We start from the raw sequence: 16,743 nt of genomic DNA on the forward strand, positions 1-16,743 counted from the left end.
CAACCTTTCATAGTAAAGGGAACCATGATGAGATAATCTAACACCTGTCCAACACCATCTTGAAAACCTGCAATGGGAGCTCCCTGAGGAGAGGTTTTTGCAGTGATAGGTTGTTCTCACTGCAAAAGTTCCCTATATTAAGATGAAAGCTCTCCTCATACAACTTAACCCCTGTTGCCCTTTATCTTCTTGTGAAGAGAGAGCCTCCATCATTGTAGCCCCTCTTTAAGTACCACGATACTGTGATAAGATCTCCCTAAGCTTCTCCAGGCAGAAAAAGTCCTTCAGTCTTTCTTCAGGGTGTGTTCTTGAGCTTTTGATCATCTTTATGGCCTTAATTTGGATGCTCTCCAGCTGTCCACAAATTGTTTTGTAATTGCTGGGAGCAGAACTGGACACAATACTCCAGGTGTGGCCTGAAATGCACCAAGCAGGGTGTGATGAGCAAGTTTCTGTCCCTGCTAGCAACCCTGTGGATGCAACCAAGGATCTGCTTTACACTCCTTGCTGCAGTGGTGCACTGCTAAGTCCAGTTCAGCCTGATGTCCATCCAAACCCCCAGGCCCTCTTCCACAAGGCTATTTCTCTGCCATACAGGTCTGAGCTTGCCCTGGGCTCTGTGGGTATGTCATCTCAGGTGCAGCACCTTGCACTTGTGTTGATGATGAATTTTGCTCTATTTATACGTTTTACTTACCATCAGTAGTTCCTTTGTTGTATTCCAGTAAAACAGAAAGAGCATTACAGTTTTGTATTTGTGTGTAATTGACATTCTTTAACTTAAAAATAACTGTTACTCTGTATGATGACTCTTTGTCCTAACGAATATAAAATATCTGTCTGTGAGCCAGGATGTTCATTGGAACACATGGCAATCTGCTTTTAGACAAATCCTCTTTATGTGCTTCTAAAGGAAGTGTATCTTAAGGACAGCTTCCTTAATCCTGACTCTAGCAGATACATTATTTGATTCTTGAGAAGAGGTCACAGGAATGATCAAAAGCCTGTTTTTCAAGTTAAGGAGCTCCTGGGTGCTTTTCAAAGAACTCTAGGTTGTTCTTCTTTGCCCACTGGCAGGTATACTCATAGAAATTTTGGGTTTGTAATTAAAATCCAAAATACACAAAACATAGAACAGTAACAAATTATTTAGGTATTCAGTGTTAAAGAGAAACATAAAATACTGCTCTTAAAATTGCATATCTTTTACTTCATCATTTTACTAATATAAAGTTCTTAGAATAATTTTTTAGATTCAAAAAGTCCTAATATCTATTGCTAACCTTTGCCTTGTGAAAATAAAAGTGAAAACCAGAATTTAGTAAATTACTTTTCCCCCTCTAAATACTAGCTCCAACTCTGTGAAGCTTCATCTGTTATCATCCAATGACTTGTGCTTGATTTAGCTTTTTTCTTTTTTCTTTTTTTTTTAGGATGTAGGACAAGTTCCAGGCTTTTAAGAGTCCACTTAGATTTATGTGAAGTGGTTGATATACATAAATATTTCAAATCTCTTTGAACTAAAGTTGGTATATTTACTGTCACTCCTACTTGAGGGCAATTCATACATATTTAATGAGATTGTTTACACATTCACTCATATATTCCAGTGGCACTTCCGATCATACTTTCTGTTGTTGTTAGAGTATGTAACACAGACAAAGTCAGCCACACAGCAAGGACACATAAATAGGACGTTTGAAAGTCCATGTGGTGGCAAACCTTGTACATTGCCCCGTACAATAGTGAGAATTGATATTTTCTGATGCTCTTTGAATAATGGTCTGTCAGAGTACTTAAGCCTTGCACATCTGCATTTGAAGACAAACCATAATCTTTTGCATTATCTATAAGAAGGCATGCCAGATTTCTCATTCTGCAAGTATGATACAAAGCACTCACTGAAACTTAGCTCAAATTTAGTTTGTTCTCTTACTACATCTCCTGCTACTTTATTTAATGGGAAAAACAACTTTATTTATTTTTTTTTAATTCTGTGACCTTCATGTTTTTGAAGTTGCTTGTGCTCCAGTTGGTTGTTTTTTTCCTCTCAAAACTCCATTCCAGTTTTTACAGTTAAGAAATCCCCATGAACATATGAAACTGTGAGAGATTCAAACGCAATCTGCACACCCTCTACAAAGCACAGGTGCTTTTTGGCTCCAGTCTGTGGGAATGAACAGCCTCAGTGTTCATTCAAGTTCACCATTCAGTGTTCATTCAATGCACCAAGTACAGAATTTCCAGGTTGTTTAGAGCATCCAAAGAAAGACATCCTCAAGGAAGAAGTTACTGCATGCTTTGACACAGGGGGTTGTTATCCTGGACTTTGCATTAATGAACTGTACTCCACATACCTGTATTTGGGTGATGGTGAAGGGCAAGCTGGTGGTTGAGAAGACTGCCTGATAGAAAACTACATCCATGGTTTCTTGGGTGTTCTCTTGAATTCACAAATGTTGTGTTCACAAACAGGCCCTAAAAATACCTATGGCAAATATAAGACAAATTTTTCCTTTGAGATCATTTCAGCATTGTGGATATGCTCACAAGTGGGGTTCTTTCTTAGTGACACAAGTGCCAGTTGCTTCAAGAGGGAGAGAATCCAGGAGCTAGGAGGGATGCTGTGGCCAGCAGGGTAGGGCCTTGCTAGCCAGGGCCTGTCCCACCACCCTCAGCCAGTGAGCAAGGCAGACAGGTGTAGGAGAGAGCCCAGAGCCCAGGTTATCAAGCAAAAATGACAAGGAAGCAGGTGGAACATCAAGCACATAAGACAATCCTCAAGTCATGAGCAGGATCAGGACTGGTGGGATTAGCAAGTGCCAGACATAGTCTGGGGGTCACCATGCAGGTCCATGGTGACTGGGAAGGTCTGAAATCAACATGGAAAATTTGTGCCCTTCTAATTCTCTTTTGGGTGATGAGGGTGTGGTGTGTGTTGATCTGTGCATTTTCCTCCGTTCCTCCACACAGTATACTCCAGGACATGGGTGTACAACATGAGGTCACAATTCAGATCAATCCTGCTGGACAGAAATGTTTCTGGTTTTCAGTTCTGACATCAGTGAAGAGCCTCAGGGCTTCCCCTGTTCTTCCAGAGGTATGATTGCAGGACACTTGAAAGAGAACACATGGCATGGGTCCTGCTTTCATTGCCCTTTGTATTTTCTCTGTTGATGAGAAACTGATCAGTCGTGATAATAGGTATTGTTTCTCCATGATGCTGGTAGACTTTTCCCTAGCTGAGAAAACTGAACATAAAACAGGCATAAAAGTGTTAGCTTCATACAGCTCATTCCTAGTTTATAAATCTCCTTAAGAATATAACGAGGTCAGTATTACACAACTGACTGATTTTTAAATGTCTGGAAAAATCAATTGAAAATGCTAATCTCCTGACCTATTTTTTCTATTACTGCTTCATATTTCTGACTTAAAGGTCCTTAGGGTTTTGGTTGATTGCTTGTAAATTATTAATGTTATGTATATGAGAAGCAGAGAAAATAGTATCTGATGTCTTTCCTCTGCAGCTAAAGACTATTACAGAGGCCCATCCTGCATATGGAGGTCAGATCTGAAAAACTTTGTAGTTTTCTGTTAATTTTTTTTTTCTTTTTCCAGTTAATATTTTTAGGGTACTTGGTTACCCACCACTGAAATTCTTCAAGATGCTTTTCATGAATGAGTGAGTGCCGGAGGAAAAGAGTTACTGGATGAACAAAACTAATACAAGACATTAATTTCTTAACTGACTTGGAGATTTTGCTACAGCATGAGAGGCTGTCCTCTCAAAAGTAAAATAAGTCATAGGCTGTATACTTGCCACAGATACCGAGCAAAATGGAAGCATCTGTGGAACCACCTGATGTTGCAAGTCTCTGTGTTTGAGCAATTAGAGTATGGGATGTATGTATGTGTGTGTACATGTGAATTTCTTGCCATAGCATTGTCAGTTTCTACCAGTGAGATCTTCATCTAGCCTTGTTCCTTCTGTGTGGTGCTGTAGCAGCCGCAGCTATCCCGTCTTTTGGCTTGGCCGGTCAGGCTCAGGCAAAGGTGTGAATCATGGTGTTGGGACACGCTCCACAGGCGGGCGAGGGGATGGAGCCACAGGCGGGGATGCAGAGCCACGCTCCCAGAGTTTTGGAGATGGGAAGGCTGAAGAGGGATGAAAGAAACAGCTGGCGGAAGAGAGCGGGGAAAAGGCGAGCGGTAGGGCTGTGGCTTTGGACGCTGAATGGGGACGGAGATGCTGAGCAGGGGCTCTGCCCTCACCATGGCCCTATGTGTGCCTGTGCCCGTGCCCCTGTCCCCTGCCCCTGTCCCTGTCCCTGTCCCCAGTCCCTGCCCCGCTCGGCCCGCCCGGGGCCGCCGCTCTCGGCACGGGGCGGAGGCGCCGGGCCCGTCCCGCCCCGTCTCGCCCCCGTCACCAGGCGATGCTGCGGCCAAGATGGCGCCGGGCGTCGAGTAAGCGCGGGTATAGCGGCTCCGCTCCCGGCGCTCTCCCCACCTCGGGCAGGGGCGGGCGCAGGGATGAGGCGCGTTCCTGGTCCCGGCTGGTCGTCGTGAGGGGCGCGGGCAGGCAGACACCATGGCGGGGATTATCAAGAAGCAGATCCTGAAGCATCTCTCCAGGTCAGTGGGGCGCGGTGCACCGGGCAGGCTGAGGCGGTGCGGGGCGGGGGCGACTGCGGGTCCCTGTCGCCGAGAGCGACCCCCGGTCTGGGCGCTGGGCGGGGGGACCGGGTCCGTTCTGTCCGCAGAAGGGGGAACTGAAGCCGCCTCCTCGTAGTGATTTGGAGGCGGAAGAGGTGGCCGGTGGGCACAATCGCTTAGGCTGGCCCCTAGCCCCCGGCTCCTTTGCCCGCTGCCCGGCGGCGCGGGCGAGGAGGGGGCTCGGTCTGCCTGGCGCAGGAGGGAGTCACCGAGTGAGTCACCGCCGGGCTCCGGCCGCCTCCCCGCCGGGCCGACGGTGCCCGCCCCCGCTGCCCGAGGTGTGCGGGGGGCAGAGGAGAGGGGGAGACCCCGACCCTTGTGATCCCCGGGCGGCGGGGGCGAACAGCAGCCGCCCCGGTGCGCTGGCTGGCCAGGGCTGGGGCAGCTCGGCCTGTGTCCTTGCAGCTCAGCTCGCGATTTCCGAGCTCTTGAGACACAGGTGAGGCCGAGCAACAAAAAGGTGCACGCAGAGAGATGAAAATAAGTTCATGGTTTTCTGTGTAACCGAAATAATGTCTTAGGTGCCTCGCGGCCTAAAACAAAACAAACAAATCTACTGTAAATTTCTTATCTGTCAATGTCGTGTACTTTGAAGATGGAGAAATCACAGAAAGTACCCAGTCTGATTCATACAGTTTTAAAAAGCCGCATCAGGTTTCTCCCATTTTCTAAAGAGGCAAAAACCTGTTAGGTACTTGATCTGTCATAATACTACAGCATAGCTCATTCTTCAGAGCTTACTTTTATTTCTTAAAAGATATAACCTGAAATACTTCAATTTTCTAGGTTTTTTTTTTCTTTTCCCCAAAATGTTTTATTCCACTTCCGTGTGGTATTTCTGTAAAGCGTTTATAGAGAAAATCAAACAAAATGAAGTGACAGATTGTTGTTGATGCACACGGAAAACATCATTCTCATTCCAAATCCTTTGATATCTATCTGCTAAATATGATGTATAGAGCAGTAGTAGAATAATTTTGTTTCTCCGCCCTGCTCATGAGTTATGTAGCAGGGAATGCTGACAAAGAAATCTTTTCTTCACATGAAAATGACGGAGCACCGTATAAATGGAAATGCAACAAGAAGATGTCATCAGCCTTGAGTCAGTTTTCTAATCAGCAGTGTGCTTGGAATAGCTGGATGTAGCAGCTTGTTTCCTGTAGTGGTATATAGTGAGCTGTATGGATAGAGAAGTGAGCTCTAGTCTCTGTGCTACAGGTTAACTCTAAAATGTGTCTGGGAGTAAGATGAGTCAGTTTTTGTCTAGTTTTTCAAGTGAACAGCTGAATAGATTAGAACTAAGCACTTTGTCATGTTGGTAAATTTGTGATTCTTGTAGGTTGTGATAATGCTTACTCAACAAGGCTCTGTCAAATGATTATGACAAATTTTATCACTTCTGGAAAACTTATGGAATATATCAAGTGATCTGAGGCTTGCAAATTGAATCTGATGTTCATAATCCATACTATTCAAAGAGTGTGTTTGCTACCTAAAATGTAGACAGTATTATTAAGCTTCTTCTTATGGGTGTTCTTCATTATATGTCCAGATAATATCTTTACTTCCTGCAGAACAGGTGTTTCAGTGGTTTCAGAAGTTGCTTACTCAGGAAAACAAAATTCAAGTGACATGAGCTTAAATTTCAGGACCTTGATTTTTCAGCAAAGATTATAAAAGTATTGATTTGGGATTTTCTTTAATAAGTTTTGTGAGAATGTGACTAAGGAGCTGAATACATAAGGAATTTCCTGTAACAGAGAGAGTGCCAAAGGACACTTCTACTTTTACTATAGTAGTTGCTGTTCTGCAGTTTTCATAGTATCTTGAAACTGCTGCCTGCTTGTCATCTTCAACTAAGCAGGTATTAGTGGCAGGATTAAAATTTATTGAAAGAGGTGCATATATAATAAAGCAATAGTGGAAAGAATTACCCTCTTATCTCAATTTATTTTAATTTTTGAATATTTTATTTCCCTTCATGTTTGAACAAAGATATGAATTTGTACCTTAAGTTACACAGAAGTACTTTGATTTTTTGCCACAAACCACAGAACAGTTGAGGTTGGAAGGGATCTTTAGTAGTCATCTTGTCCAGCTCCCCCGATCATCATTGATTTGGCAGTTTGCCCTGAAAATTACTACAATATCTGTTAATCATGTGTTTACTCTTTTTCCTATCTAGGTTCTGTGTTTGCAGATTTGAAAGCATTATGTCATTCAGCAATGCAGTTTCCATTTAGCAGTTCACAGTGCTTTTATTAGATTAATTAGATGAATGGACACTGGTGTAGAAGGAGCCTCATCATTCTACATTTGTTAGCGAAAATTTTACATAGGTATCAATCTTTAAGGTCTGAGAACATGACCCAAACTGCATTTTGAAACGGTTCTGGTATCTGAGTTACTTTTTACCTTTGTAAAGAGTTTTTTTCTTATTGTTGTGTTACAGTTTAAGAGCAGTGAAGGTAATAAAGCTTATTTTATTTGGCTTGTAACAAGTCTGTATCCCATGTCAGGATGTGGTGATGAGTTTTTTTCTTTTTCAGTCTTGAAATTTTAAAAAATGTCCTCTATCTTCAACATGCATTGTTCTTTCCCAAGGCTGTGGTAGAAAGTGAAAAGGAAGGAAGGGGTAGGAACAAACTATGTGTGTTTTTGTTGTACTTCACTAGGATATGAAAGTAAGTGTATAAACCAAACTGAAGAGATGAGTTTGCCATTTGGAGGCTTGAATTTTGTCATGAACATATCGATATTGTGTTAGGTGTGGTTTTACTGAATGCAGTTGACTGAGGGTCTTTTTTTCATACGTGCCCTAAAAGGAAACAAGTGTCTGGATAACAGCATCATCCTTTACAAAGGTAGGAAAGATACACCATCCATAGGAAAAGCCTTCTCTGTAGTGCTGGGATCACTTACTCATACTGTAAAGGTTGAAATTTGTGTTGAATCTTCATTTGTGCTGTTACATATTTTCAGTGGGTGAGAGATTTCTTGTTGAACAGCATCTTTTAACTGCAAGATTTTCTGTTCGGTGTTCTGCTATGATGATTGCAGATATCCTTTAGCATTCCTTCTTTTTTCTCAGACTTGGTGGACAAGTGTATGAAACAATGATCTTAAAGATTTCCCACAGGAATCTAGATTGCCCTGTGCAAGTTCACTGTGGTATTACTGTAGTACTGTCTCTCGCTGTGAGGGGATCATCTCCATGGCAGGGGTTTCAATCTGGGGTTTTTTGGATGGGAGGTACTATACAGAGATTGGATATTACTAACTCAGTCTTGTATAAGGGTGTTTTCAGGTGTTTTTTAGTTTTGGCATTTAGTCTCATTGAAATTCCCTTTCTAGTTAATGAGCAGACTGAATCTTCTGTATATCTGCATGATCCCTGCCTTTCTGTGAAAAATAGTTCTGTTTATCAAGATCCGTGTAAAAGAAGCATGAAGGCAAGCTTATAAACTTTGCCTGTCAGATAAGTAGCTGTACTGAATATGACAGTTTTCATCTCAATTGGTATTAAGTCTTAAGTTTATCAATGATAACACATAGTTCAACTTAAAAAGTTACAGTTTGCATCTTACTCAATATCTTCCACAAAGAAAACAGTAAGAGGTTTTAAAGTGTCTGGTATGGCAGAGATTGTTTTCAGTTGTGTCATTAGTTAATGTTCTGCATGAACTTAGACCTTTGCTGTTGCTTATCTGAATCAATAGACGTGAATGTACTAAGATTTCAATAGAAGAAAATTGCAGTGAGTTTTGTGACAATTATTTTCATCTCATAGTTGGGAAGTCATTCTAAAGCTCATACGAAGAATAGTTGTACAAAGAGCAACATCCTAATTGTGTGGATATCGGGAATCAGCTGCTCCTGATGTAAACAATGATATCCTACATCATCTGGTACAATTTCATTGATACACATCCTACCAAGTATTTGCCCTGCATATTGACCTGCTTTTATGCCAGTCAGACATGTCTGATTGGTGAGGAATGTTGTCCTCTCAAGAGATTTGAGGTGACTCCTTTCAGAGTAAAGCAGTGTAACACCTTTATTGGGCTAGAATGTGCCATTTTCTTCCTGTAAGTAAATGACCAAAATTGTTTGGATGAACTTTGAAAATTCTGCTAGTAGCAAAATATGTAGGTTTTTGCTTATTTTCAGTTTTGTGTATTCCACTTCTCTGTCACTTTAGTTTTGAGAAAGTTAGCCAATTCCTTTAGCCAGCCAAAGAACACAAAGTGTGCACTTTTCTGCTTCTCTCTTTGCTTGTACTAATTTTGCAGTGTATTCTAAGTGACTGACTGTTGGCTTGTGTAGTATGTGAGAAAATTGCAAAGCACAATGTAGACATAACAATCTCTGTTGTTCTGAATGAGTTTGTATTGAATCTGAATGCAGAAAGTGTTAGCATTATGTCCATCTTAAATGCTGCACCTAGGGAAAGAATAGGCCTGAAAAACTACAGGTAGTAAAGCAGAACTGCTTGAGACAACAGACAAGGAGGAGAAAGAGCAATTTAAAGTTTCACTGTAATCCTGTATTTCTTAAATTCCCTTATGTTTGAAAATCAATACTTTTAGTATTTAAGTGGAGACTTCATGCCAACAATTTCTTCTGTGTGAATGTGTTAGTAATGTTCCTATGAGCATGAATGAAACAATAAATGCTTTTTTTTCAACAGAAATAAAAAGCTTCCACTTTCTTCTGTTTTTGTTAGTAGCTTCATGTATCATATTGCATTTTAAGATTCTGTAACAGAACATCTTCCAGAATTCAAACTGAAATTGCTCTGGTGCTTTATGAAATGATACATGTATTTTGGAGATAAATGAGCAATAATGCATTTTCTGGTAAAATTCTTAATCATTACCTTTATTAAGATTTGATATTAAGTCTTGTGTTACACCTCAGAAAGATCTCTTAAGCTTTCAGTATAGTTTGGGTTAATAAAATAAACTCACAGAATTTGACTTCTCATTTTCAGTTTGTTTTACGTTATTTTTGCAAATGTATTACAAATCTAAATGCTAATTCTACAGACATTCATACAATTAAAGTTCTGTTGAAGCTTTGTTGAAGTCAGACAACTCTTGTTCATACATAATAAAAACTAGTACATTTGCACAATCATGAGGAATTAATCAGCAGCATTTTAGTTGTATGTGATCATTTTCTTTAAAGAGCTCTCAGAATACTAGTAAGTTTCACAATGAAAATGATCTTGGAAGATTGTTCTGTTCAAGTATCTGATGCACTAGTATTAAGCTTTCTCTGGGAAAAAAAAGGATATTTAAATAAAGCCTGTAAGGAATAAAATTGTCTTTTAAGGTCAAGTGATTATGGAGTATGTAAGAATCAAAACTAGCCCACATTTCATTTTTTTGAAATTTGTTATTTCTCCTGCCAAAGCCTTAGTATTTTGAGGATTTTTTTTAATATTGAAGCAGAATAAAAGTCTGTACTAAATAACTCCAAGGATGAGAGGTGTTTTTTAAAGTGTCTCATTTTATTTTTTCTTTTTTTCTACGAGAAGATTGGACAAAGGAGATCAGATAATTTCTGATGAGACATTAATGGAATTATAAAAGCTTATGTGAAGTGATTTATTTCACAGGTTTTTTTTGTGAATCATGAGAATAATTGCTAACAAGTAATTACTCAATTATATCAAGAGTATCTTGGCTTTGGCCACTTTCACAATAACCCAGGTACTCCTGTAGGAGTATACCTTTGTGGAACTGGTCCTAACCATGGTTCAGATCTCTTTATTGTCTTTTTTTTTTTTTTTTGTAAGGAAACACAGGAGAGGAAAGAGTTCCAGCTAGGCTATGCTTTTTAGTTCTTCCAGCCTCCCTGGGTGGATGAATGAGCCCTGCTGGAAGAATAATGTCCTCAGCACAGATTTTGTGGTGGCCCTGCCGTGCATCTTTTACCATTTAGCTTGAGAACACCAGGGTTTGTTTTTTTTTCTCCTCAGAGACACTTGCTCCATCTGACTGCCAAGGAGGGCCACACTTGGATCCAGCCACTAGGAACCTGAAAGTTATGTGGTTGCCTACTTCTGAACAGTTTTCATGTTGTAGTTTCTTCCACTGCTGGGGGTCTGCAGACTTGAGAATAATTTATAACTAGGTATCTGTAACTCACTTTAGTGATAAATCTCTTAAATGCTGTTGTGATATCCCAACAAACTGCCTACCAAGGCCGCTGTCCAAATATTTGGGTTTTGTTGCACCCGAAAGGGTAAAAGTGTAGGAATTAATTATATTTAAGCTGAGGCATCTCTTTGAAGTGAAAACAGTTATCAGAGAACTTTGTTTTTGAGGAGCTTATTTTACTAAAATTTCATAGCCTGCAAAATCAGACTGTCAAATGCATCCAAGTCTTTGTAGCACCACCCCAAACACAAAAACAAATCCAGAAGTCCCATTTTCCTACATCTCTAGAGTCAGGTTTCTTTAGTGTGAATTTTGAATAGCTGAGGTTGAGACATTGTAAATAGGAACAAGTAATGTGAGAAATCTCAGGGTAGGCAAAACAAAACTGAAAAGTTGTCTCCCATTTAAAAATAGAATAAAACCCTCTTATGCTGCATCTTTGGGCTGTCTTCCTTATCATCTTCCAAATGTACTTACTGGGTATCTCTGAAATTACTTGGCTACATTATATAGATGTTTTCTGCATGATTAAAATTTTCTTCATAAGCTGTTCATTTAAACAGGGCTACAGCATATCTGTAGTATCAAATAGCAAGGGATATTCTCATGGGAGTCTAGTGTTTTACACAGGTCTGTTTCCTTTTGAATTCTGTAGTGTCATGACGTGTAACAAACTGTTGTAACTGCAGTTATCTTCAGCAAAAACTCTCTTACATTATTGTATCACTCCTTTTTCCCTTTGCACTTGATCCCTTGTATATCCCCTGTGTCCCATTTCCCTGCAGCGATCCCAGCTGGCTCTGGTGGAGATTGGTTTGCTGTGATTATCCTTACTATCAAAATGAGTACCAGAAGCTTCTCAGAAGCCGTGGCAACTGACCACTTGTTTTCACCAGGAATAGGGGCCTTATGTCTGAATACCTTGCCCTCAGGTAAATTCCCCTCTCCCACCTTTGTAGCATAAATGTAAGAGGTGATATGTATTTATATAAATTTGGGAGTGAAGTGAGCTCTATAAGATGTAATTTAAAATTCTGCAAAAATAGTTGTTTGCTGTGCAGCTGTGTGTTTAGGCTTCTTTGGGGTTTTTGTAAGTCCTAAATTAAATTTGAAAAATGGGTTTTTGAACTAAATCAGCAATCCCATTATAAAAATACCTTTGTGTGTATTTTCTAAATGTAATCTGAATATTCCCAATATCTTTAGGCTATATGACATTTACTGTTTTTTATTTACATCTAGTAAATTCTTTTCCATAACTTACTGTATATTACCTCTGTATTGAGATATATGAAGAATCGATCAGCTCTTTAACTAGTTTACAGTGAGAAGATCAAGTCACAAGAAAGTGATTTTATAATTTTAATTAAATGAGTTCTTATAGCTAATACCTTATGAAAATATTTTATTTTAGAGCTGATGAGTTAACATTAAAAAAGATACATGCTGATGTTACATAAATTGATGCAGTTTCCAAAAGCAGGTATTGCTATGCTTTTACACTGTATCATTATTTCATTATTTTAAATTTCTGTTTCATCAAATGGCTTTTTTTGCATTAGGTACAGAATGCTGTATTTTAAGTGGAATTTAATAGTTATCAAATATAAGCAAATTAAGGTGTGTTTTTTTGCTGCCTGCAGTAGGGAGGTTGTATATACATTGCCACATATTGTTTGACATATTCAGGATCTTACGTTATCTTGTACTCAGCATATCAAGGCCTGACTTGTATAGCGTTGTCATGTTTGAATAAAGTTCTTTAGGTTTGATCATATTGGCCATTTCTCTGCTTGATGTGAAAAGACTCATGGAACAGAAAAGCTTAATTTTGATCTGTGTGAGGGTTTATCATAAATGTAAGATAAATTGCTTGAGCAGTGTTTTACTTGCAACATGATTATCATTCGTGCAGTGCAAGCTCCTCATTTATGCACAGCGCTTGGCTGTGTCTGCACAGATCTGCTTCATGACACATAATTAGATAATAACCATTGATGACAGCAGCTGTCTCAGTTCTGCCTGTACCCAAAAAACAAGCTATACAGCTTTTCTAAATGGAAAGAAAATAATTTCCTATATGTGTTATTACAGAATTAACTAAGGGAAGCATTATGTGCTGTCAAGAGACTTGGTGGGGATGTCCATATTTGAGAAAGTGTGGAATGAGTTTTGAAGCAAGTAGGTGTGTACTAGGATGTCTTTAGGAGATCACCTGGAGTGAGAGTCTATGGATGCTAAATCTGAACCAGAGTGCCTGTAGCTATTACAGGCCACAGAGCTCGGTCCTGCCTGAGAGCTAGCCTGAGAAATTCATGGGAGGATTTGAAAACAATCCTCAGGAACAGAAAACAGCCATGCCAGGTGCTGTTTGTCTGTCCTCTTGTTTTCTTCATCACCACTGACCAATGATGGTGATGTAGCAGTTTACTAACCAATAAGAGTTTCCTTTCTGTACTTTTCCACGAACCAGTCGATAAGACAAGCCTAAAAGAATAAACTAGGATTTCTCCTGTTCTGACTCCTTGAGAGTCTATGTCGCCTCTACCCACCCGTTCCTAATTAGAGCGACAAGAGTCTGTGCTGAAGTCCTTCTGTGTTGTGATAAAATGGAAGCAATTATTTGGAAAGTATCAGCAAAGCAGATGTATTATTCAGGGTTACTGCAATGGAACGGGTAAGGGGGTGGTGTGATACTGCACCAGATGTGTTACACAAATACGGGTTGCTTGTTGAGCCAAGGTCCTAATTAGTGATTTCCCTGGAAAGGAAGATCTGTCTTTAGACTATGATACATCAAAAAGCATGATAAATGTTAGGTGCTTGAGGTCCTATATAGTGGCCTGAAAAGTCCCCCCTGAAGCTGTAGGGTTAGGGGTGGTATTTTGGACATGACCAGTGTGCTATAACTCATGGCCAGCCTGAGAGCAGTAGGTCCAGGCTGGGTGTGTAAACAAGGAAATGCTCTGTCCTGCTCCAGAGGGCTGGGTGATGAGCACCTTCACAAAGTGCTTTGCAGCAGGTGATGCAGATCCTCGCCATGCTGGATATCCAACAGGCCATGGAGGGTTCTCCATCTTGCACTCAGACACCAAATACACACCTGACAATTCTGCAAATGTTCAAGGTAAGATTAGCTAAAGCATGTAGGCATTCATGTGAAGTGGCCACAATACCAATAGGTAAAGTGGTGATACCTTACTTATGTGCAAATGGATGTTGGAGGGTATAAGAAGGTGCCAGTTGGGTGTCACAGCTAGTGAGGGGTGTACTTGATCAAGGCAGTTTCCTAAAATCAGCTTTGGTTTGTGGTGTTAGGCTGGATGATAGGAACTCAGTTGTAACAGTATACACTGTTGATCCCAATACTTTGTTTCTGTGGCAAATTTGACCAGGAGTTAGTTCTATTCCTCCTCTTCTACTTGAAGTCTTAAAGTGGTATAGTGAGCTGAATGGTAATAGACCTCCTTCACTCTGTTACTTAGAGTCATGGGAAGGAAACATCTTCCTGAGAAACTCAATTGAAAAAGACCATTCTTCTTGTTTCAGAAATGGTGTAATATTCCTTAGTGATCAAATAACGTGGTTCAGCCAGGTGAAACAGTAAAAAAAAACACCAGTTATCTTTGTGTTCCCTTTCTGCTGTTCTATTATTGATCTAGTTGCCAGTGCTTAGTAGGTCATGCTTCCCTTTTTCAGAGCATGTTGTTTGAGCAGGTTGAGTTCATAACAAGGAGATAAGCAAAACTTGCAGCACATACTGTGATTTAATAATTTTTCATGATTAGAGCATATATTTAGAGTTATATTACTGAGGAAATTTTATTTAAAAAGCGGGGAAGGCACATGGTAGAGGTGAGGAAAGTGGTTGTATATTCAAGAGATGTGCAAAACAGCTGAGAATCTGTCCAAATGTGATCCAGACTTCTCTTATTTCTCTACTAAATCCAGAGGTTGGAGTTTCCATTGTCAAACTTGACAAGGCACCTGGTATTCGCTCCAATCCTTTGAGGAGCACTGCTCTAAGCTTCACGTGGTTTGTGGCCTTCCATATACAAACCATAAGCTTGTGAATTCAGAAAAGTGTTTTCTGATTTTCTCTACATGTTTTTTTTTTGGGGGGGGTATAGATTTTGTTTTCAACTTCTTGGACATCTTCTCTGCCAGCATGGTGGAGTGCTCCATTCAGAGCTCTAAGCCTGTGGTGTTACAAACCTTTAGAAAATAAGTATTTTAGGCAAGGAGATAAATGCGTCTTTTATGTAGGCTTTGAGTTAATTTAGAGGGAGAGAAGTGAAAGAACTGCTGTGGTCGTGACAAAATACGTTGATTGTAACTTGCTCCAATTTGGTTCTTGAAACTGCACTGTTACTGTACAGTCTTTTATGCTTTTCATTAAACTCTTAGTCTGCACTTTGTAAATTACAGTTGAACTGTCTATCTGGAACTTCATAGGAATATTTAGTGCATATGTATGTAGATGCACCCAAACGTCTATGCCTGTGTCAGGCAGCTTGTGATATTGATAAATATTTCTGGGTTCTTGCATTCAAACTGTAAATATTTTACAGCATTATTCTACTCACAAAATTATTAAAACTGTATTGAAATCTATACTATCACATAGGAATTCAAACCTCAGATATGTTTTGAGAAAGGAAGTGTAGTTTGTGAAATTGAAATTCAGTCTGTGAAAATGGTTTTGCTAAGAATATCTTCTCACAGCTCATGTGTTTTTTCCTTCCATGACTTTTGACATGAAGAGTACAGTCTTAACAGGTAGAGAGAGATCCTCTTATATCTGTCTCCTCTGAATGAAGCAGCACTTAGAGCATTCTTCCTTTCACTGGCTGCAGGAGGGGAAATAAATTCAAAGCAACACTCTTGGAAGAATTAAAAAAAAAATGTATATAGGAAAAGTGATGGTTCCTTCTTGAATTTTTTCCCTGTTCTTCTGCTCCCTATTGAGAGAGTGGCTTCTATTCTGTTTGCTTGAAGGATACTGAAAGTAACTCAAAAATGGCTTTGCTGTTGCCATTCTCCTCTTTAATGGTATTTTGGTATCTTTCTTGCTCTGAAGTTTGAAAACCTCTCTGTAGGTCCTGTGTGTTTCTCTGTGATGTGTCTGCAGCTGTCACCAGGATAATGCTTAGATCTGTCTCCAAGCTGAGAGGCATTTCTGGTGTTGCTGAGCAACAGGGACTCTAAGGGGGACTTCTTTCACAAAGCATGAGTGTCAGGAGACTTGCATGTACCTGTGTGCATGTAATGGCAGAATGGTTTTGCTTTTGCTGTGTAAATGTGATTTTAAAATGACACCAGTTGTAATTGACCCTTACCTAGAAAGTCAAGAGTAAGAGGTACTATCAGCTGACTGAAAACACTCAATGGCTGTTTTTTTCCTTCTAGGAATTTTGTACAGCCTGAGTCAGATGAGATTTTGCAATGGTTTCTGAGATGGGAAGTTTTATATTTTGCAGTTACTGGTAGGTTGTTTTAATGAGGAAGGTTATTTAGCTCTTCTCATCATTCTTTCTTGTTGAAAGCAAGAAAAAAGGGTAACCAGAAAACAAAATAATTCAAGTCTTTATTCCCCTCATAATGTTTCTAAACAGAGCATGTAGAAGTACATCAGTTGCCAAGGAAAATACATTTATCAATAGCCTTATCTCAATATATTTTTAGTACTGAAATTATGAAGCTATATTATTCACAGATTAAATTTCATTGCTTGTGGATAATTTATGACTAAGCAATACAGTAACAATTGCAGCACTTCTGTCGTAAGAAATATGTCTAGTATTATTTGCAAATATGTTTGCATTTTGTAAATGCATTTTCAAAGCTAGCCATCCTAGGA

At 39.7% G+C, this 16,743-nt stretch overlaps 1 protein-coding gene across 2 annotated transcripts in view; it reads left to right on the forward strand.

Annotated features, from left to right (window-relative positions):
- The first annotated feature begins 4,434 nt into the window (after positions 1-4,434).
- Positions 4,435-16,743, forward strand: part of BLTP3B (bridge-like lipid transfer protein family member 3B) — a 47,647-nt gene continuing 35,338 nt past the window's right edge. The window contains exons 1-2 of one of the 2 annotated variants that reach the window (XM_088055185.1): positions 4,435-4,635; positions 11,669-11,815. In XM_088055185.1, coding sequence (XP_087911311.1) covers positions 11,793-11,815 — 23 coding nt within the window. In that variant the 5' untranslated portion in view covers positions 4,435-4,635; positions 11,669-11,792. The remainder of the gene's footprint in view (positions 4,636-11,668; positions 11,816-16,743) is intronic. The other variant, XM_014248940.2, reaches the window with a different exon arrangement.

This window comes from Pseudopodoces humilis, chromosome 5 (genome assembly GCF_049639895.1).
Source record: "Pseudopodoces humilis isolate 2021_Gansu_Grassland_sample_001 chromosome 5, ASM4963989v1, whole genome shotgun sequence".
Classification (NCBI taxonomy): domain Eukaryota; kingdom Metazoa; phylum Chordata; class Aves; order Passeriformes; family Paridae; genus Pseudopodoces; species Pseudopodoces humilis.